The 23,567-nt window shown below is 39.5% G+C and overlaps 1 protein-coding gene across 4 annotated transcripts in view; it reads right to left on the bottom strand.

Moving 5' to 3' along the window:
• ACBD6 (acyl-CoA binding domain containing 6) overlaps positions 1–23,567 on the bottom strand; it is a 210,718-nt gene that overhangs the window by 4,232 nt on the left and 182,919 nt on the right. For all 4 annotated transcript variants that reach the window (XM_042465765.1, XM_042465766.1, XM_042465767.1 and 1 more), the window contains one exon: positions 9,753–9,783. In XM_042465765.1, the coding sequence (XP_042321699.1) occupies positions 9,753–9,783 (31 nt within the window). The remainder of the gene's footprint in view (positions 1–9,752; positions 9,784–23,567) is intronic.

The following is a 23,567-nucleotide window of genomic DNA, read 5'->3' as shown; positions in this document are numbered from 1 at the left end:
GCTAAGTGAAACTTCCATTGTATGAAAAGGACATCCACTAACTGGCCCCATATAAATGGTATTATCCTTACCTTTAAGCCAACAAAGAGGTAGCGAGAGATAAATATTAGAACTGGTACTCAAAGCCTCTCACACATCATTTCTATTCTTCTGTTACAAGTATGTGAGAGGAGAAAATGAAGCACTAAATTACCCCTCTTTATTTTGGAGAGATTAAAGGCTTCTTAGGCTTTATCTCAGATTTGTGAAAGCATAGATGGAGAACTAGGGTATAGTACATTACAGTTTGGAGCCATGCTCCTGTTGGTCCTTCAAAGGCATATATTTAAGAAATTATTATAACTTTTTTCTTGGTGTGCACATGAAACTGTCTCATACCAAATCAGAACATTAGTCCAAGATCAGTAAGGCAAGGGAGGGAATCATGTGGCCTTCTGATGTGGAACTGAAACTCCAGGTTAGGAATTTTGGGAGTTGCAGTCCAATAATATCTGGATTCCATATGCATTCCACCCCAGATGTTGGCTAGTAATAGTTGGCTGGCAATGCTTCCCAGGAAGATTTGCAGGAAGAGATTTTTTTCCAGTCATGCTAGCTGAGGTTCTTTTAACTAGAGATGTCATAGATTAAATCTGGAACCATATACAATCCCATCCCAGTCTGCTTCCACACTACAGAAAATAAAATGCTCCAATGACCAGTGGGAACCCATCATGACATTGGGTTTTTAGATCTCATAGCAGTCTGAAACTCGCTTTCCTAGCTTCACTTTACCCCCACCTGTTCCTACATTCAGGATACAGTTGTACGGTTTATATTCCTAAATTCTACACAAGTACAAAAAGCTATATATACTACATATCACAACAACTCTTGAATAAATATCACTATCATAAGAAATATTACCATTTTCATTCCCCATTTGCTCTCTAATAATAAAAGACAATGTGTATTTCTGTGTGCATCTGTCTGTACCATATCTATGACACCTAGACATCTGAAATGTGATATGAATATTAATGTATGGGTGAACCCATGAGTATTTTTTAACAGACTAATTCATTTTAGCTAATTAAAATCTGGCAGTAGCCTCCACATTCAGGCATTAGATAGCAGACTTCCTTAACTACCACAGAAAAAGTTGCAGGCAGGACTGGGATAGTCATTTTTTTCTCTAGGCAGCCCTACACAGTGCCTCTCTCTACAGTGCCTTCAAACTCTTCAAACAGTTAAAAAAGAGAGGGAAGAGATAAACAGAGGGAAAGAAGGAGGGTGGAATCCTGTACCCTGGTCAGTGGAGATGTGGAAAAAGTGAACAGAAGGAAAGGCTGAAAGAACACAGAGATATAAAGGACAGGGAAGAGAAAGAGCAGGGAGGAGGGGGGAAATGCATGTCCAGTCTTATACTACTACTACTGATACTACTTTTATTTATAATGCCCTTTCCACCAAAGGGTGGAATGTCAAACATAGGCCTGTTACACACTGCCAAAATAAAGCTGCTTCGAGTCTCTTTGGAGCTATGCTATTTAAGTGATGCATGGGTCCTAAGAGTCTGGAGTTCGCGCCAAAGCCATACTCCATTCCTAAGCACTGGACTGCAGCTTTGGTGCAGCTTCCGGATTCTTAGGACCCATGCATCATTTAAATAGCATACCTCCAAAGAGACCCGAAGCAGCTTTATTTTGGCAGTCTGTAACAGGCCATAGATAATCCAAAACGGGCAATAAAACACAACACTATACAATGCTCAAATACTATAATAATATACTAAAAGCAAACTCTTTATCAGTCACTACCCATCTTGGCAACCTTAGGCACACTCAGCAATTCAGTCTGGTGAATTGAAAAGGGAAGTCTACAACCCTTTACTACAGCAGGTAAGATCCTCTCCCAGATGGACATGCAAAGGAAGACTATTCCACAAATACGGAGCCAGGTCCTGAAAGACTGGCGGCCTTGATAGAGTCATATGCATTGGTGGAACCATGAATAATTCTTTGCCCGTAGATCTTAAATTCTTAGATGGTACATACCATGTTAGCTGAGCTGCCACATACTAAGAGGTTAAAGTGCACGGCCTTATATATCAGGATCAAAAGCTTGTAATGATCTCTGGCTCAAACTGAGAGCCAATGGAGGACTCTACAAGGAGAAGAGACATGTGAATATTTGGGGAGATTTTAGGCAACCTGAACAGAACTGTTCTGGATTAAAATCAGAGGAGTAAGAGAGCAGCAAGGCAAACCTGCTAATAGGCTATTACAATAGTCCAGGCATGAAATAACCATGGCCTGGACAAGCAGTCTTGAAGGTCAAAAACCTATGGATCCTATGAGTGTTCAAAAGATGGACATCACATGCCTTGCAGTTTCCCCAATAATGGAGTGTAGGGACAGGTGATTATCCAGCAGGGCCAGTGCATAACCCTGTAAACAAAAGGAAGGGCAACAAAGTGGAGCTACTGGACACTCAGACTGAACCGTTAGCATATTTATTTTAGCCATGTTCAGTTTAAGGCAGTGAGTGATCATCCACACAGAAACAGTCAACAGGAAATTTGTTAACAACTTCCATTGAGTAGCATCAATTGAATCAAAACACTGGAATATCTGAGTGTCATCTGTGTAGATGTGATATTGGACACCCGCCTCTGAAATAAGAAATCCAAGGGGAAGCATATATAATGAAAAAAGGAAGAGGACCAAATACTGATCCTTAAAGCACCCCTACAGTTACAGGGAAGGTTGTTGACATAGCTCCCTGAAATGAAACAGCAGAGGAATGATCCAACAAAAAAAGATTTAAACCAGGACAAAGCATTCCTTGTTATTCCCACTAATGCCAACTGTTGTAGCGAGATTTGATAATCCAAAGTGTCAAAGGCTGCAGATAGATCCTATAGGATCAGAACTGATATTTGCTGCTGAGCCTTTGCCACTAAAATATCATTTATTATGTGAGTCAGAGCCATTTCTGTGGAATGATCTGTCCAAAATACTGATAGAAATGGATCAAAAAGAAAATCATGAGCAATCAAATAAGGCATCAATTGGGAAAGGGTCACTCTCTCCAAAACTTTAGAGAGAAATGGAAGAAGAGACATAGGACAATAGTTAACACAAAGTGAAGGATCCAGGGAGGGTTTCTTCAATAAAGGGGGCATGACAGCATGCTTAAAGTAGCCCAGAAAAAATATCCTTTGAAAAGGAGCAGTTCACTATATGGGCTACATAACGCAGAAACAAAGGCAGAAGGGCTGAATAAAAAAAAAAGCAAGTACCAAATAACTGATGATGCATACGAGTTTGAATTTGAATCTTCTCCTGTAGATAAGATTGTCAGGCTTCATCTACTTGGGAGTACAGTGGGCTCTTGCTTTACCCAGGGGATCCGTTCCAGACACACACACACCCGTGTAAAGCAAAAAATGCGTAAGCTTATGCTCGCTGCACAGCCACCGCACCATTCATGAGCCCCATTGGATATAATGGGGCTTGTGTGCACCGTGAGGCAATGTGCGCATGCGCGGGGCCTTTACCCGTTTCCCAGGCGGCTTCAGCGTATGGCACGGGCTCACTGTAATAGGTTGCACAAGCAGTTCTCAAGCTTTGACTCAACTTTGTCTGATAGGTTCTGTCTCCACTGCCTTTTCAACCGATGAAGATAGTTTGTTCTGTACATAGCTCTGCATGCAATCAAGGTCTTGGTTGGCACTGTCTAACTATACAAGTTCTTGATGGTGCCACAACTAGGACTGTTTGTGTTATGGTGTTGCATTGATTAGCCAAACTGTCATGATTTAGTGCATTCTCTGCAAAGTTCTGGAGTGCTGGAATATCTCCCAGCTCTGTCTCATTCCCTGGTATTTCCTAGTATAGCCTTGGCAAAGCTGCGTACTTCTGCTACGCTGTAATAATAGGAACAGGAAGTTAAAGAGCCTGAATACATAAACTGTTTCTGTATATCTACCCATACTGCATATACTGTAGTTTAGAGCCACAAGATCTGGCTAGAAGATCTGCCTAATTAATTCTGAAACTGAAATTTCCAGTGGGATACATGCCTTCAAGAAATCTCTCTGCTTGAACACTAATTACTGTTTTAATTACATTCCAAACCATCACATTAGTGGTGTGCTTCCTCATTTCTGCAATTAGGAGTAGCAATCAGAATGTTTTGTTGCCTTTCTTGGCTAACACAAGAGAGACAAGCAAATTTTTAAAATTAAAATAGGACAGCAATACAGATATAGGGTTATTTACAGGAATCATTTTCCTGTATAGGAGGTATCTTCTACTAGGCAAAACCATTTGTCTGTGTGGTTTGGTACTATAAACCAGGACTGTTGAAAGGCTCAAAACCCAGCTTGCCAAGATTTTGCAAACTAAGGCCCGTTCTGCATGGGCGTAAAGTACGTCCCTAGGACGTACTAGGGTTAGGAAAGGATTTCCTTTACGCATGCCCCTAACCCTAGTACGTTCTGGGGACGTACAAAATGATGGCGCCTGTTCTACACGGGCGCCGCCATCTTGACGTCACAGACGCATAGCATCCGCATGCCCCGTGACAGAAGTGACGTCATGAGTGCGCCATTGGCCACTTGCAGCGCCACTTCCGGGGCGCAAAAAGAAGCCGCTTGCTTCTTTCTGTTGTGTTCGGAAACTGCGCAGTTTGACCGCTGCGGTTCCCGGACGCAGCAATCGGCGGCGCTGGAAGAGGGCCGTTTCCAGGCGGTCTGGAACACGCCTAAGTTTTCTCTTAGTAATGTGTGCAAGATTATGCTCAATTACCCATATTTCCATTCCACTGACCTGTCCTCTTTGGCAACAAGAAAAACAAAACAAAAACAAAGGACAGTCACAATCAGGAAGAAATCCACAGGTAGGATTATTTGAGAAGCCAATAATATCTTTATTGACAATGACTGAATGATCAGGTAAGCTGCAGCCTAGTTACTGTGGCAGGAGGGATGCAACCCATCTATAGGAAGTCTTGAAAAAAAAGTTAAGAAATCTTACAAGATGGCTGGTTGGCCAAGGAAGAAACAGCCCCAACTCTTGGGATACAGAGTTGAGCTGTAAGATGAGGAACTGAGACTTCCATTTCTTAGGCTAAAGGAAATAGAATCCAAGAAGACCAAAGGGGAAGTTGAGACAGAGGCCCTTACATTGATAAGAATCAAAAAGGGAAGGGCTCTTGGATATTTAATAGCTGTATAGGACATAGCATTTGAGCAGCTGTAGATTGTCATTTCCTCTTTTTACTCAGCAAAGGTTATTTTTAAATATTAAGTAATTGTATAAATTTTAATTTATCAATTGGGATAACCACCAGGAAAACAAAACATCTAGAAAGAGTCTAGTAGGAAGCAGGAGGCCTGAATTCAGTCTTATTATTATTATGCTTTATTTATACAGCGCTGTAGATTTACACAGCACTGTATGTACAAACAATAAAATAGATAAAGTAAACCTGCCCATAGAGCATAATACATATAAATAATACATAACAATACAGGAAAGGATTCAATAAAGTAAAGCAGGCAACAAATTAAAAATGTCATATAACAAATAATAGTCACGCAATGCCTGGGAACGCTTCTCTGAACAGGATGGTCTTCAACTCAGTTTTGAAACTGGTCAAAGAAGTGATGACCCTTGAGGCTCGTGGGGGGGAGGAGATTCCAGGAGTGAGGGGCAGCAAGTGAAAAGGGACGAATCCAGGATGGGGCAGTGAAAATCCTAGGCTGAGACAGCAGACCTTGACTACCAGAACGGAGGGCATGAATGGGAAGGTGAGGAGAAAGAAGGTTTGATAAATAAGGAGGGGCCAGCCCATGCAGGGCTTTAAAAGTCAACAACAGAAGCTTATACTGAATATAGAAAGGGAGGGGGAGCCAGTGAATGGATGACAACAAAGGAGAGATATGGTCGGCGCGGTAGGCAGATACAATAATGTGTGCAGCTGAATGCTGGACAGAAATTAAAGGACGGAGGTGAGAAAGAGGAAGCCTTGCCAGAAGGATGTTACAGAAATCAAGTTGTGAGACCACTAGGACATGGACCAGAATCTTGGTAGTAGAGGCTGAGAGAAATGGTCAGATTTTGGCAATATTGTATAAAAACAATATACATGCCTTAGCTGTGGTCTGGATTTGGGGGATACACAACAGAGAGGAATCAAAAATAAAACCAAGACTACGGGCTTCCTGGACTGGTCGAACAGAAATATCATCAACAGAAACAGAAAAGAAGTATTGAAGTATTTTTTCCGTTTAAGGGAGGGAACTTGCCCAAATCCCTGGTCCTTTGGTTTGCATTTCTCCACAGTGGGAGATTGCAGAACCTCAGCAGAAGGTGTGCCCTTGGCAGCAGGAGCCTTGAGTATTGACTTAGATGGAAAAACAAGAAGCTCTGTTTTGGACATATTGAGCTTCAAGCACCGATGCCGCATCCAATGAGAGACAGCTGTAAGACAAGATGAAACTTGCTGTTCAAGACCTGCAGAAAGGTCAGGAGTGGAAAGATACAGCTGAGTGTCATCGGCGTACAAATGATAGGAAAAGCCAAAAGAACTAATGAGTTTTCCTAGGGACAATGTGTAGAGAGAAAACAAAAGGGGACCCAAAACAGAGTCCTGAGGAACTTCAACAGATAAGGGAACAGAGGACGAGGTCTGACCACCCATCTTACTTTCCTAAAGCAAAGCAGTGACACATACCACTGAAGGACACCCTACATTAAATAATAATAATAATAATAATAATAATAATAATAATAATAATAATAATAATAATAATCATCTGGCCCTCAAGTGTTCAAGACTATAAGAGAAAGAGAAATACAGAGGACTTTATCAAACCACTGGAAGAATTCTATGATGAGTGCATAAATGAACAAGAAAGTGCAAGATGGCATTCTTCACAGTAGGAAATACTCAGAGGTTTGTGTGATTTCTAAAGAAGACTGAAAAAAGACAAACACTACCACTCTTTCTTCAAGTAAGATTAGAGAGCATAATGGGGACAAGTTGATAGAAGACTGTGATTTAGATTTAGAGTCAACCCTGCCATCTTCCAAGGACAAAGCTGGTGGTCTCAAGCATAACATTTTCTCAGTATTTCAGTTTAAGATTTATGAACATGTAAGTAAAAATTATGGACTTTACAGAATTGTGGCATGGATAACACAATCAAGGTTTTAAAGAACCTTGGAACAGCTTCATCAGTGTTATTAGCCATAGCCTTTGCAGATCACGAAAATGGTGTCGCTCACTCAAGAGATAAGCTTTAAAGATGCACAGTTTGATTTTGTATGCCTACGTCCGTGGAACTTTACCCAAGGGGACTTATTCTCAAGTACATTTACAAAGAGCCTTAGCTTTTAGCAGCTTCATCAGTATGGGTCAGTCTTAAATTAGTAAGCATGCACAAGGTCATATAACATTTTTGAACCTCTGTTGATTTCAATGTTAATATAATAGGAATTGTAATGAAAATATTAAAGATGATTTTTTTTCTTCTAAGAATAAACAGGAATTATCTTCATTTCAATGGTTTATGAAGGAATCCATGTTGAGATTGCTACTTTGCAAAAAAAGACTAGAGTGTTTTATTATTACTATTTTATTTACATATTGCTATTTTATTTTATTTATTTGCCTATTTTATTTACAGCCCTAGAATTCGCAAACATCAATTAAGTCACAAGACATACATGCATTCTATTTGGAAACAGAGCAAAGCAGAAAGTCAGGAATAAATCTAGTTCTTGACTGTCGTTGTCTTTTAACAGGAGCCTCCAGGAAAAGAAGAACAGATGCTTTCCTTGAAAGTACTGTAGTCCCTTTACATTTGCAATAATGACACAAGGGGGCCCTTTACAAATGAAAAGCCTGACACTAAGGAGGTGCCATATGACAAGATATTTGGCATTTCTGAAGAGGAAGCCCCAAATGAGACAATGTGTTGCCACTGCACCGAGAAACCCAAGAGGACTTCAGCTCACCTCTAAGGACTGCAAAGTTGTTCCCTGGAGGTTAGAACAGCTGCTGGATTTACAGCATGCCCTGGGAACCTCTATTTGTCAAGCGCCAGTGAGGCAGGCCTGACACGGACACAGGTGAAGATGAATTTTCATTCAGCACAGTATGCCTTCCGAGTCCATTAATCCTTAGAGGTTTCATGATGGATTTTTCCTTTTATTATATATTTTCTCACTGGCATCCCCTCCCACTACCCTGCCACAGTACAAAAAAAGCAGAGCAGATGGCGTTTCCACATGGAAGGAAGAACCCAGGAGAAATAGAGAGAGCCAGCCTACTCTAAAGGCACGTGACTTCAAGTCCAAGGAGAAACCTTGATTTCCTCTGGGAGGCCAGAGAAGTAATCATTGGAGCATTCCCTGAGGGAAACAAGTGTGTGCATGGAGGGGGGGCAGGCAGTGGAAAGGAGATCTTAACAAGGGAATATAAAGCCTAACAGTCCGTTCACAAGGGAGACCACACACATCCTGGTCTTTTCAAAGGCAGAGACTAGTGCTGGCCACAGACTGACAGTGGACCCAGAAGAGATTGTATGGAAGGAGGCGGGGTGCTTTCTGGCATCCCATTTGAGGGTAACATAGTGGGGAGCTGTCCTTCACTTAACCTCAGAATGGCTCTGACCCGTGTTTAATCAGAATAAACCAGGATTTATAACCTGTCTAAGGATGCAGTTTGACACATTCTGTAATCAGGAGAGCTGCTGAGGCAAGGACAGCTGTCAGACCAAACACCCTCATAAAAGGCTAAACTCAGATTCCACTCCACCTTTTTAACTCAAAGAGAGGTTGTTAACTCCTTAGTTTGTTGTACAGTTGTATCAAAGAGGAGACGTTTGTGCTTACAGTCAAGACTTGGTGATAATTAATCAATTTAACATGCATTCCAAGGAAGGAAGCTTTTGGTGGATGAATTTTCTTGTATAGTCTGGTGTGCTGTTTTTAATGTTTCAATGGTTTTTATTGGTTTTAACTATGCTGTTTTTAACTTATGTCTTAATATTAGCAATATTTCATTATTTTTTAACTTTTGTAATCAGTGTTTTTGTAATCAGATTGTATTGCTGTACATACAATAAATTAAAATAGATAAAATAAACCTCCCTATGGCGTGCATTCTACAAAATTAATTAAACATGATACATATTAAAACATCTTAACATTCAAGTTCCATTATTTTAAATTCTTATAAGCCGCCTTAAATCCCACCTTGGGGGGAAAAATCCCAGAAATAAACAAATAAACAAATCCATTTTAAAAATCAGTTTACTAATCAAAATATTATGGGGATCTTATACATTGCTTTGCTGAAATCCAGATAAATGGCATACACAGCATTCCCACCATCTACTAAACCTGGTCGGAAAAAGATTAGTTTGGCAGTATTTGTTCTTGACAAACTCATGCTGGGACCTCCTGATCACTGCATTGCCATCAGGATACCTGCAGACAGACTCATATGATCTGTTCTAAAATTTTTCCTAGTATTGAGGTTAGGCTGACTGGTGTGTAGTTTGCTGGATATGTTTATTTCTATTTCTTTTGCCTTTTTTAAAAAAGAGGAATAATAGTTGGCCTTCTCCAGTACTCTGGCACCCTATCAGTGCTATAGGATTTCTCAAAAATTATGGCAAGGGGATCAAAGAATATACCTGGTTGGCTTTGGTACTGTTTATTCAATCTGCAGGCAAATACTCATGCATTACTTACCATAATGCAATGCTGTTTGACCTTCATCATCCTAGGGGAGGAAAAAGAAAGAAAATGAGGCTTAGTTGTGGTTATGCACACACATATTTTATAAGGCACACATTTTTGAATTCTCTGGTTATTGTAAATATATTTTGACAATTTTATAGCTACAGTGATAACCTGAGGTGGAAAATGGCAATAAAGCACATAAGATGACCATTACTGGAGTACAAAAAAAAATCAAACCCTTACAGCTGAAAGGGTTTGGCCTAGAATGAGGGAGGAACCATCCACAGGATGACTTGCCTGCTAGCCAATGATCACCCCTGCCAGCTCAATTACTGGAAAGGACTTTGTGTGACAGATATGGTACTCCACATGCATAAAAGTTACTGAGTGGCTCCCATCACCTCAGGATGAGGTCAATTCACAGTTCTTGAGAAGGGCATGCTCCTCAACTCAAAGAACCATAAAAGAAACCCCAATTTAGGTATGATGGCCATCTAGGCCCATTTTCTCCACACTGGATGTGGCACAATGCCAGAATGTAATGTACTGGCCAAGTCCACTCCAGGAACACAATCCTTCAGTAGATTCCAAAAATAAAAGTAGGAAATAAAAGTACATGACAGCCAGAAAGGCACACTGGTCTTAGTGTTCAACTATGACTCTGAAGACCACAGTTCAATTCCCCACTTGGCCATGGAACCTGCTGGATCGTGGGCAATTGCAAACCTCCTCTGAACAAATCTTGCCAAGAAAACACCATGATGAAAACCCCACAATGATGGCCTTAGGGTCATCCTAAGTCGGAAATTATTTGAAGGCACGTAACAACAACAAAGTTGTTGTCAAGACTGAGGAAGTTTCCCCAGTTGGGAGTATACTTAGTTCCAACAGTTCACCCATTTCAAAACCCTACACTCCATTTGTCAGCAATTCAAAGTATACTCTCTTCCCAGGCCATTCCCAAATCAGGCCTGCAAGTCTACTCTGAGTTTGGAAAATCAGTATGCAATGGGATCTTGTAGCACCATTGAAACTATGTGGAAAAAGAAGCTGGTAGCATCAGCGTTCATACACTTGAACTTATGTACTTCTGCAGGTAAATGTTTGGAAAGTTACTCTTTTGGACTACAGATCCCAGAACACTCTCAGCTGAAGATTTTTGGAGTAGTGGTTCAAAAAGTCACTCCCCCAAAATATGAGTATGATGTTCTAAAGCACGAGTTCACCCATTCCAGAACTGATAAGTTCAACAAGTTCTCTCTATCTATGTGCTTTTAAGGCACTTGTCGACTTCTAGTGACACCATGAATTTCAATGAGTATTCTTAGGCAAGGAAACTGTCACCCTCTGAAATACAGGCTACAGAACACAATATTCCTTGGCAGTCTCCCATCCAAGCACTACCCAAGCCTGACTGGCATAGCTGTCAAGATAAGATGGGATCTGGTGCTTTAAGAATATTTAAGTTTTTAAAATTTGAGTATTTATTACAAAGTAGCAATGAATATAAGAAAATCTTAAGTGGAGTAACATCAAAATGGGTGGCAATTTATACTATTTTGACAAATGCCTACATGTAAGTATTACATGAAAGTGCCTCTGGACTAGGACTTTAACGTCCAACAGAGTGAAGAGTAACTGGCCACAGTGCTGCAGAGATGGTCCACATTATCACATATTTCAAATACTGTGACTCCTTGCAAGTTTCCCTCTGCTTTCAAGCTGATATTTGATCAGCCCAGCTTACTCTCAGTGCTTTGCAATGTTTGATTATTTTATGGCACGGTCAAATTAAAATCTTACTTCACCAAAACTTTAAAGAAAATAAACAATATCAAGAGAGAGAAAAAAAGATTACAGTTCAAAGTTTCTATATAGCTGGATGTTAGTGCTTTTGAGATTTTTATTTTTTATTTTGCATCTGACAAAATCTTAATCCCATGACCTTGAAGAGGCTGACATCTAGATAACCATTAAAGGTTTTCAAGTGCTTGGATTTTACTGCTTGGAGTGCTATGTCTAATGGGCATCCAGCTACTGTGTACTGGACAGAGAGTGTGCTTGACTCAAGAGGAGGGAAACAGAATTCTTAATCCTGAGAAATTTCACCCATGAAAATTCATTTGGGGAAGGAAGCATTAAGGAAGCATAAATGTTGAAGTTGAAGAAAACTAATAAGCTTGTCACTGAATTCAAGTGACCTTCATGGAAGTCTCACTGTTTCACAGTGAAGTGATCGGCACAAAACGTGAGCACAATTAATAAACAACAATATTTTATAACACACAAAATGGATGGAACTGTAAGAATTTCAAAACCTGTCTTAAATTTTTACCTTTCAGAGCAGTGTGCTGATTATTAGTCTTTGAAAGAAATAATTGGTTACAGTTATTGGCTATTTACTGCAGTCAAGAAATACGAAGACCACTTGGGAATGGGATGGACAGCTATGAAAGAGCTAGACAAGATGCTAAAGAATAAAGATATACAGTGGATCCTTGTTATACACTGGGGTTTGGTTCCAAGATCCCCCGTGTATAACAAAATCCGTGTATGCTCAAGTCCCATTGAATATAATGACATAGCAAAATGGTGTCCCTTATAAAAAATGGAAAATCAAGGTAAATTTATACTGTTTTGGAACATTTTTAAACCATGTATGCTTGAATCCGTGTATAAAAAATTTGTGTATAAGAAGGGCCGACTGTACAATTGAGCCCTAAAGTTAGAATCATCCAAGACACTGCATTTCCCATCACCATGTGAGAGCTGGACAGTGAAAAAACAGGTAAGAAGAAAATCAAGTCATTTGAAAAGTGGTGCTGGAGAATAGTGTTGAGAATACAGTGGACAGCCAACAAGCGAACAAATGGATTCTTAAACAGATCAAGCCTGAAATCTCCCTGGAAGCCAAGATTCTCAGATTGAAGCTGTCGTATTTTGGCTTGGAATGGTGAAGGGCAGTAGAAAGAGATGAAGACCACATGCCATTGAATACTCAATTAGGGAGGGAGGTCACAGGCCTGAATCTGTATGACATAAGCAGAGCAGTAGTATCAGTCATTTTGGTGGTTTAAAAATAAAATAAAATTATTTTAAAAATTAAATAACCTCAAATGTGTCATAGGTTATGTAAAGGATTTCTTGTAAGGGATTTCTTCCAAGCTCTGGTTCAGATCATGTTTCTTTCATACTTAAATAGTGTGGAATAGTAGAGAAACATTGTTTTCAGTGTACAAGTCTGATAAATTGTCTTTGGGCAAGTACTAGGGAAACATTTCAGTCCTCCTGTAAAATGCAACCATAAATAAGCAAATGGAGCTGAGTGACAACAGCTGATCTTTTTTTTTCTTTGAAATTGAGCGGTATAATTAAGTTTTATTCTGCGTTACTAAGCAAGAAGGGGGAATATTTGCCATAGTTATTTATACTCTGTTCTGTTCTAGGGTGAATTACTGCCTAAATGTAGCTCATTTGGAGCTGTACCCGTCAACAAGAACTAAGGAGTACTGAAATATGGGAAAAATGGTTAATTGATCACAATTTTATATTTCACATTTCTCGAGGCCAGGAGTCATTATTTTCATTCCAACACTGAGCTCTTTCATTACCCTGATCTTGGAAACTCATCCGCGTTGTTCATATCAGTACTCAAACTGTCATCCATTTTAAAATGGCTAGCAATGTGAAGTTTCTGTTGTACTACATCACACTATATTAAGGGCCAACTAAAAACAAACATAGCTTTCCTATTAATTAACATGTAAATATCTGTTGCCAAGATGATGGTCTGAGGAAAAATAACAAATGGAAGATCAGTAACAAATGTTCACAAGGGTTGGCCAGTTATGACAAGTCCACTTTCACAACTTTCACAAGATATATTTTCTTAATACTCCCCCCCATATGCACTTTTCTATGCATTTTTCATATGCACAATGGATGCATTAATGGAGATATGAAAGGATGTGTCCTTCCTTGACTAAAATTTGTTTGTATACATTTTAGAAAAATGTCAACTATGCAGTTTTGAAACATGCATGTTGCTGAATGCTTTTTCTTGCTTCCACAGAATGCACCGTGAGCCCAAAAAGGCATGGATTTATGATCACATATTGTATACATATCCAGGTACAGTCCAGGAGAGGTGTGCATCAGGTAATACCTTAAAAAACAAACTCACAAATCCTTTTAAAACTTTTAATTTTATTCATTGTTTTTAAAGAACCAGTGTGTGTGGTGTTATGCTTAGAGCATTGGACTCTGGAGACCAGAGTTCAATTCCCTGCTTTGCAATGACAATTCATTGCGTGACCTTGGGCAAGTTACACACTCTCAACCAAGAAAACCCTGAAAATGTTTGCCTAGGGTCACCGTAACTTGGAAACAACTTGAAGGCACTAAACAACATTTATTTTTACAGAACAGCATCATAATGCAACAGCTAAAGAATTTGTTAGGAATCTTGATAGAACCTTCCTGTCTTCTCCCTACAACAAATGAATTAAAAGTTGGCTGCACATTGACTTATTTACAAGAAAACTTGTGAAGGAGGAAAGACTGGAAAAGATAAAAACACAGCAGCCAAACTAACACTTCAAGCAGGATTTGAAAGCAATATACCAGTTGTTTCTGTTTATTTAAGACTGGGACTCAACCTGGTTTACAGATTAAAAGGAATACAAATAGAACTACATGTAGCTATAAAAATTTAAAAAAATCAAGACTAAATTAGTATTAAACTATATGTAAAATTAAAAACATTTAATGCATCAAGGCCTTGTTTTGCCCCCAAAGGAAAGGTATTTACATGCATTACCCTCTTTGAACCTGGAAATTCCACACAAAAATAATAGCCAATAACCACTGATAAAGGAAGAACTATCCCTCACTGGTTCACTGCTTGATACTCTAGGCAGGACTGGGAAAGATGCGCCTGATGTCTTGGAGAGTTGTTCAATTGTGTAAATGTTAGTGAGTAGGATATAAGATATGATCTGATATGGCATAAGACAATTTCCTTTTTTTTTCTACATATAATAGATAATAGAGCACACTATAGAATTCCAGAAGAATCAGCATGTGTTTCACTGATTACCGCAAAGCCTTTGACTGCATAAATCATGGAATGCTCTTAAAGGAATGGGAGTGCTACTACATTTGCCCTGATGTAGAATCTGTACTTGGGACAAGTGGCTGCCATTAGCCCTGAATGGTTCCCAATCGGCAGTGTTGCATTTTATCTATTTAATGTCTATTCTTAACATATCATATGTAAAGGAGATTTAGAAAAGGAGGCATGAAAATAGGAGGAAGGAACAGCAAAAATTTAAAATATGCAGATGACATCAAACTATTAACAGAAATTAGCAAAGACTTGGAACAATTACTACAGAAAATCAAAGAAGGTAGTGCTAAGGTAGGCTTAATGTTGAACATTAAGAAAACAAAAATAATGGCAGCAGAAGAGCTACATGAATTCATCCTAGATGGCGAGGAAATCGAAATAGTAGATTATTTCCCATACGTTGAATCAAACATTGATCAGAAACTGCAGTCAAGAAATCAGAAGAAGATTAGGAATGGGAAGGGCAACTATGAAAAAACTAGACAAGATCCTAAAGTGCAAAAGATATGACACTTAACACCAAAGTTAGGATCGCAAAAGCCATGGTAATTCTAATCACCATGCACAGATTTGAGAGCTGGACAGTGAAGATAGGTAGATAGGAAGAAAATTAACTCATTTGAGATGTGGTGCTGGAGAAGAGTGTTAAGGATACCATGGATGGTTAAAAAGACAAACAAATGGGCCTTAGAACAAATCAAGCCTGAACTCTCCCTGAACACCAAGATGACTAAATGGAGGCTGTTATACTTTGGTCACACCATGATTCATTAGAAAAGACAATAATGCTAGGAAAGGTAGAAGGCAGTAAAAAAGAGAAAGACTGAATGCCAGATGGTTAGACTCAATCAAGGAGGTCATGGGTCTGAACCTGCAAGACCTGAGCATAGTAGGTTGAGGACAAGGGGGACTTGGAGATGTTTCATCCACAAGGTCATCGAGTTGAGGTCAGCTTAAAGACAGTAAATAACCAACTTAGTTTACAATAATTTTGTTTAGATAAAGGTAGTCCCTTGACATGAATTCTAGTCGTAATCAACTGTAGGGGGCAGTGCTCATCTCCGTTGCGAAGCTGAAGAACCAGCATTGTGCAAGGACTGGTCTGGAGGTCATGTGGCCAGCATGGCTGCACCAAAGGCTGTTCCCACTGAGAAGCAGTACCTATCTATCTACTTGCATTTGCATGCTTTTGTACTGCTAGGTTGGCAGAAATGGGACTAGTGACAGGAGCTCAACCCATCATGTAGCACTTGGGCCTCAAACTGCCAACCTTCTGATCTTCTGATCATCAGAATTGGTATCTTAACTACTGTATTAAGCCACAGCATCCTTACTTTTACCTTTATGCTAGCAGTCATCATTGCGCCAATGAATTCCATAAATTATGTGATGTATAAGCAAATAGTTTCAGCTGAGTACTGGGATTCTGCAGCTGCCTTGTCCATCCCATTGCTCAGCTATTCCCTCCTAATAAGATGGGGGAGAAATGGGGTGATGAGAGGCTCGATTCTTCAACAATCCAATGAAAAACAAACACCCACTGAAACATATACAGGCAATATCAGGATTGTAGATGTGGAACATTGGAGGAAAGGAGGAAATTTCCCTTCTTCATGATTCCAGTACGTGTTGAAGGACACGTGTAAATAGTTGATGATGGTAGACAGGAGTATATATTTGTGAAAGAAGGAGGAAGGGAGAATGAGTGGATGTTCATATGTATGAATAGGTGAGGGGCAAGTCACACTCTCTCAGCCTCAGAAGGTGGCAATGCCAAACGCTCTCTGAAGAAACATGCCAAGAAAATCTTATGATAGTGACCCTAAGTAAAAAATGCCTTGGAAGCACAAAACAACAGGTGATAGATGGATGTTTGTGTGTGAAAGAGAGAATGGGAGAAAGATGTGAATGTGTAATAGTGCAAGAGAGAAAGAATAGAAGGGAAGAATGGGAGAGAGGTTTCTATGTTTGTGAACTGGGGGAACAGATGGCTGGCTGGCTGGCTGGCTGGCTGGACAGATCCATATGTAAGAGTGAAGGGATACAGGTTAGTATATATGTATGTGTGAGAATGTAAGACTAGGGAAGGGATGACTGCATCGTAAGTGTGTTATAAGAAGGTACAGAATGGCACTGGTCACTGACTGATGATTTTTGGTGATCCCAAAAAAAGTAACTATTTCAAGCTCTGGGAACTGAAGAAAAAAGAAGTAGGGAGAGTGTGTGTTTGTGTGTCATGAGAGAAACAGTAAATCTATCAGCAAGGTGAGGAGTACCTCACCATATAATGCAACCCAGGAGCTAGGGGACAAGACACTCTGGCAACAGCAGCTTGAATTCATTCCTGTTAACTTTATGCAATATCCTTCTTATGAATAAAGCATAGAAACTTGGTTACAGGCATGGCTGGAGAGAGATGCACAAAAAAAAAGGCAGAGGAAAATGCTCCCATATCCCCAATACATGGTCATAGCCTGCATGATTCCAGTTTAAAGCAAAACGTTGAACTCACTTCTTTTATAAGAAAATGTCAGACATACTTTATTCTTCACAAAAGAAATATCTGATCCTCACACTAAAAACTGTGTAACCAAACTTTTACTGATCTTAATATTAACATTTAATTTAACCCAGCTTAATTGTCAAACATGAAAAATAAAGTGGAAGTCTTTGGGTTAATGCAAACACACACACAGAAATATGTACATATTGAATGTCCATATACAATATGTACATCTAGCAGTATGTAAGCAGGGCAGCATGTACATATGTGATGTATATGTGATGTTGCAACCACTAGCAAGATCCACCTATCCCTTTTCACATTCTGCCTGCCTCATTTTACATAAGTACACCTCAACCTCTCAGGTTGTTTGAGGAGTCCTCTGATAATTGAAAAATGAAACATGGTGGGGTGAGATGACTGGGACTGTCCAGAGGGGAGAGTTTTGCACTGACAAAACAGGTACTGTATTAGTCATTACAATGGTACTCTGCTCTTCATCTAAAAAATGAAAAAAGAAAGAAGAAGAAAAAAGAGTTAAGTTACATATAGTTTCCAGGAAGTCTACCATGTAGGACGTTTACCAGCTTGGCCATCTTAGATTCAGCAGTAGAACTACATCAAGACCTCTGCCCTAAGAAAATATATTAATGTATAATGGGGGCTTCACTTCATGTTAACCTTAGCTCCTTTTAAAACCCAAATTTCACAGTGCATTTCATGTTCCATATGTTATCATTTTAACACTTGATCTTGCACACATTTACATTCCCCAAACTGCTGAAACAATCCAAAATGTAGAAAAATCACAGTGGATTTATACTTCCGCAATAATAAGCATTTACTTACTGGGAAATTCTTATTTCAACTTTTTATTTCAACTCAAGGCAGCTGAAACTCACAAACTTCCACAAGCAACAACTTAGCAGCAACCTAATTTAAAAATCAATTCAGCGCATCAATATGACAACCCCTTTTTTTCTTTTTCTTTACATATTTAATGAACAGCAAGACTTAAACCCAAAGCCTGTTCCTCCTACAGGCCTTTCCGCCAGCTATTCAGTCCGTGGCTCCCTTCTGCCTTCTCCTATTCTGATCACTTTAGTATGGATGAGGCAGGTACCTGGTTATTTAAAGAGCAGGATAAATGGTCTGAGACAGTTTCCCTCAGCCCCAATTCACCAGGGAATGCTCAAGAATTCCACCTGACACTGGGATAGCGTGGTGCTCTTAAACAATCTGCCGTCTGATCCGATTGTTCCCCAGTGGGGAGGCAGGCTGCAGCTCACTCAAGAGTCATTGATTGGATTAACAGCCTAATTCCCAACAGATGAATAGAATACTGATGTCTTGTCAGTCCAGATCATAGAAGGAAAACACAATCTGCTTCTACAGCTTGGAAATTTAACCCCTTTGACTCTCTTTCCAATGCAGTATGAGTCTGGACTTGGGAGTCATGTATTTTCAAATTTATCACAATGTCCATTTGAGCAGCAGTTAACTACGCACTTAACAGAGCTTTTGCTGACCTCATACTGAAGCTTTTCAACAATATTAGTAATATTCTAACAGGACAATAGCTGTCTACACAAACCTTTCAAGTGAGTCTAAAAGGCTTTTAAAATCCCATTGTTATTATTCTTGTTTATCCAATCATCCTTTGTGACAGTATATGCTGAAAAACAAGATTGACCAAACTCCACCCAGTTAGGTTCATGGTCAAGGGGGAGGGTTGATCTAAACCAAATCTTCCCTAGTGAAGTCAAGCATCAGAGGAATTAAACTACATTGGCTCTCAGATTTGGAGCAGGACTGGAACGTCTAAAAACTGAGTGGAGGAGTGTAGAGACAAAACTAACATTAGAAACACAAGGGTGGGATGGGAAAAAGGTATTTATTTTTCTATGTTGGTCTCATATTGGTCTCACCTCCCAATATTCATTAGATAATACAAGTCAGCACCACGAATGCTACAGAAAATTTATTAGTTAAATCATGGCAAACATTTAATATACTTATTCAATAGATGGTTGTTTTATACACTAAACAGAAAAAATATGAAAGCCAGCTGTCATGAGTAGTTGGAGTTAGAAAAACAGCAGCCCTATGAGTGCCTAGAGAGGGGGAAATGTCATATGTCTCCTATCAGTTTAGAAGATAAGCGTTTTGATCAAGGATGAGATTTCAGCAGAGAGAAAAGGGACCTTGTTTAGCTTCTCTTCTCCAGAAATCATCCTGTGCTGTGCTAAATAATGCTAAAGGACTACCAACCTGACTGTGAGCACTTTGCTTTCCTTTTCCTTTTTTTAAAAATTGGGTCATTTGGACTTTCTTTTTTAAAAAAAATATTTTTTAAAATTTACATCAGCAATAGTTCTTCAGTTGTGAGAAAACCCTGATATATGGAGAAGATACTGCCATGTTTCTTGGTGGCCTTGTTTGTCTTCCTTTTTTTAAAAAAAATAGTTCCTATTTTAAACATATATATAGGCCTAAGTCTACTGGAGTGTGGTATTAGAAAGAGCAAGTGGAACCCATTAACAAATCAATGCAGCAAATCTCTAGGCTCCAATAGGAATCTTCCTGTTCAGGTTACAGAACAGCCTGGAACAGGTGCCCTCTTGCCATTTTTGGAGCTCATGAGTTGGAGTGATGACTTCAGAATGAAGAAAATACACACACACACACACACACACACCTTACTCACTCTCTGATACCTTCCCACTGTACTGCAAGCAGTAACAGGTGCTGGTTTAGGTTCAGTGTGAGCGGGCACTACACTTGAACATTAATACAATACAATATAATAATACAATATTATATTGGTGCTGCAAAAACATACACCATACTTAATGGTTCAGTCCTATATTTGCTTACCAGAGAATAAGTTTGTACCTGACATTCCTGTATCTATCATTTTGTTGCCAATCCCCACTTATCCTTTCACTATATTACGGTATATAGAAGAAACATTATCAAATACGCAGTACTAAATGTATTCCTAACCATATTTCAAACTGAATGTTACAAGAAATAAACTAAGGAAAGGCACCTACTGATCCAAATAACCCAGCTTTATACAAGCCCCTCGCTATGTTTATGACTCAGTTCTTGAACCTTTTTTCTCTTTCCAACTAAATCTGCTCTGAGTTTCAATTAAGTATCATCTGTTTCCACATGGGAGACAGTTCCTTCTTCAGAAGTGTCTACATGCTGTTTCTGCATGAGCCACTGTTGTGGGTTTTTGTTGTTCTTATGTGCTTACAAGTCAACTCTGACTTAAGAAAACCCTGTTCTATGGATTTCCTGGCAATAGGTTTTGTCACTACCTTCCATTGAGTCTGAGAATGTGTGGCCTTTAAGCACGTAAGGAATACATGCTAGGGTTGCCTCGGGGCGTCGCTTACAGACGCCCTGCAACCCTAGTACATATTCTATACGTCAAAATGGCAGCGCCCTGTAAAAATAATAATAATAATAAAAATATTTATTTGTGTTTCCCCACCTCTCCCAATTGGATCGAAGCGGGGTTACAGACTAAAAAATCACCATAACATATAATTAAAATTCTCTAACCAGTATGACGATTAGATCCAGCATATTAACTAATGGTTAAAGATAATCACACAATACAATACAGAATACAATACAATCGGCAAATCAGCAGCATCTCACTCAGGGCCATGTCAGTCATTATCTTATAACATATCTGGATATGCTTGGCGGAATAGTTCAGTTTTCACTGCTTTCCGGAATATCTCTAATGAGGGCGACAATCGGATGTCCTCAGGAAGGCTGTTCCACAATCTCGGAGCCCTTACTGAGAAGGCTCTTTGTGAAGTGGAAGCATATTTGGGATTCGTAGTTTCTAATAAGTTCTTGCCCGATGTTCTAAGGGTGCGGATTGTACACATGGACGCCGCCATTTTGACGCAACGGACGTTTAGTGTCCGCACATCGTGGTGCATTTGTGACATCATGAGTGCACCATTGGCACACTTGGGCATCGTAAGTGCGCCAGAAAAAGAACCCACTTTTTGCGGGTTCTTTTTTTGCCAGTGAGAAACCACGTGGTTTATCCATTGCGGCTTCCCACCTGTGGAAAAGGAGGCGGTCTGTATCCCGCCTGTGACTTGCCCAGGATCACTCAGTGGGTTTCCATGACTAAGTGGGGATTTGAATCTTGGTCTCCCAGAACTCTAGTCCAATGCTCAAACCACTTCACCATACTGACTCTTGCTCTGGGGCTTACCTCTTTCAATCAGGAGGCACACACAGAATAGTTATATACTACAAAACAAGAAACAGGATCAGCTAAGTTTTAATATATTATTCCTTTTTGGAATAAACAGATGAAGTGTCACCAATTTCCTAACTACTAGGAAAACATGGAAAATCTCTAATGGCCTTTCTCCAGCTTTGAGTTATCTACATGGACACCACAAAAGAGCAATTTTGCTGTTAGACTAGAAAGGCATAATCTTCAATGGACCAGCATAAGAACAATCAGATAAATTGCAAGTACGTATGGTGAAATGGATGATTTCTGTCAAAGTAAGAGATGGCAGGCATCTATCAGATACATGTACTGAAAGATGATTATTGTTTTGCCTGGTACTAGGAATGGCAAACTGAACAACATGCAATCTTTAATATTATTTCTTCATCTGGCTTGTTTTCCTTTTGGATAGCTAGAGGGCTGTTTGAGCAAGTAACATGCCCGTATGTCTAAAATTTTCAATAGTCATTCTCAGAATTAGAGATGTTTGGTTTCATACAGCAGATGCTTTTCTGCATCCATTCCAGGCTTTTTTTTAAAAAATAGGAAGCTACATTCTAATAGTGGTGGTGGCAGCGGCCAGGAGCGTGTTTACACAGTTAAAACTAATGTGCCAGCTGCATCCATCCATTCATTGAGAAGTCAGATTTAGCGAGTGACACATATCTTGATTATATCCTGTTTGGATTACTGTAATGCGCTATGTATGGGGTTGCCACTGGAAACTGTTCAGATATTTCAGCAGGTACAAAATGCTGTGGCCAGGCTGCTGTCTGGTTACAGGGCTCATGTAATTCCCCTGCTGAAACAGCTACATTGGCTACTGGTCTGCTTTCAGGCAAAATTGAAAATGCTGGTCATGGCCTTTAAAGCCCTACATGGCTTGGGTCTACTATCTAAAATACTGTGTCTCCCTATATGACCTGATTTTTAAGATCCTTGGGGAGTGGCATTTCTCTTGGTCCCACAACCATCAAAGGTATATTTGGAAAAGACAAAGGAGATAATCGACTGCACTCCATCTGAAGAGTTCTCTTCCACAGGAGGTCCAATTACCCCCTCCTTGCTCTTTCTACCGAGAGGTAGAAAGCCTTTGATGTTTTAATCATATGGTGGAATAGTGTTGATATTGGTGTGCTGTGTTTTTATTCTGTAATTTTTAAATGCATTTTGAACTGTTCTTACTGTCTGCTTTTCATAGTATTGCTGTTTTAGGTTAAAAAAAACTTTTGTAATTTTTAAAAACCTTTATAACATTTTAGCCTTTTAAATTATTGTTAGCACCTGGGTCCCTTGCTGAGAGAAAGATGGGAGTATAAATTGAATAAGTAAAATAAAATAGCAACCCTTCCCATTTCTGCTTTCTTCTCTCTCACTATCACCTGAATAGTACCTGCTCTTTGGTACTAGAATTATGCCCAGTGAGGAGAGACCATGTAACAGAGCACTATATCTGCATGAAAGGCCAGCAGGGCAACAATTTCACTTAATCTCTCTGAACTCCAAGCCACACGTGCTGTCCTGATATCCAACAGCCGGTCCGATTTGGGCTCTCTGCCAGCAGTGACTTTGCAGGCTTTGTGGCAGAGATTATTCAAAGGAGATTACCCCTTCTAAACCCCTTAGATTTTAATTATTTCTGTATGTATTTATAAAACCTACAGTCTGCTAGTATCAGGGCACAACTGTCCAACCACCCATTCTTAACCTGATTTCAAAAAGGCCCAAAGGCAGTGAGCCTATAGTACAAGGTCTGGCTTGTTCTGGTTTTATTTATTCCTAACATTAAAATCGTGACTATACCCTAGAAAAGACCCAGCAAGATATAACTGTCTTTTATTCTGGTATCTTAAATGAGACACACTCTTCTTTTTGCCTTCTGTTACAATACAGGTTATTAAAAAATCATAGAGT

The sequence above is a fragment of the Sceloporus undulatus genome, chromosome 4, assembly GCF_019175285.1.
Source record: "Sceloporus undulatus isolate JIND9_A2432 ecotype Alabama chromosome 4, SceUnd_v1.1, whole genome shotgun sequence".
Classification (NCBI taxonomy): Eukaryota; Metazoa; Chordata; class Lepidosauria; order Squamata; family Phrynosomatidae; genus Sceloporus; species Sceloporus undulatus.
This window is presented reverse-complemented; position numbering and strand designations above follow the sequence as displayed.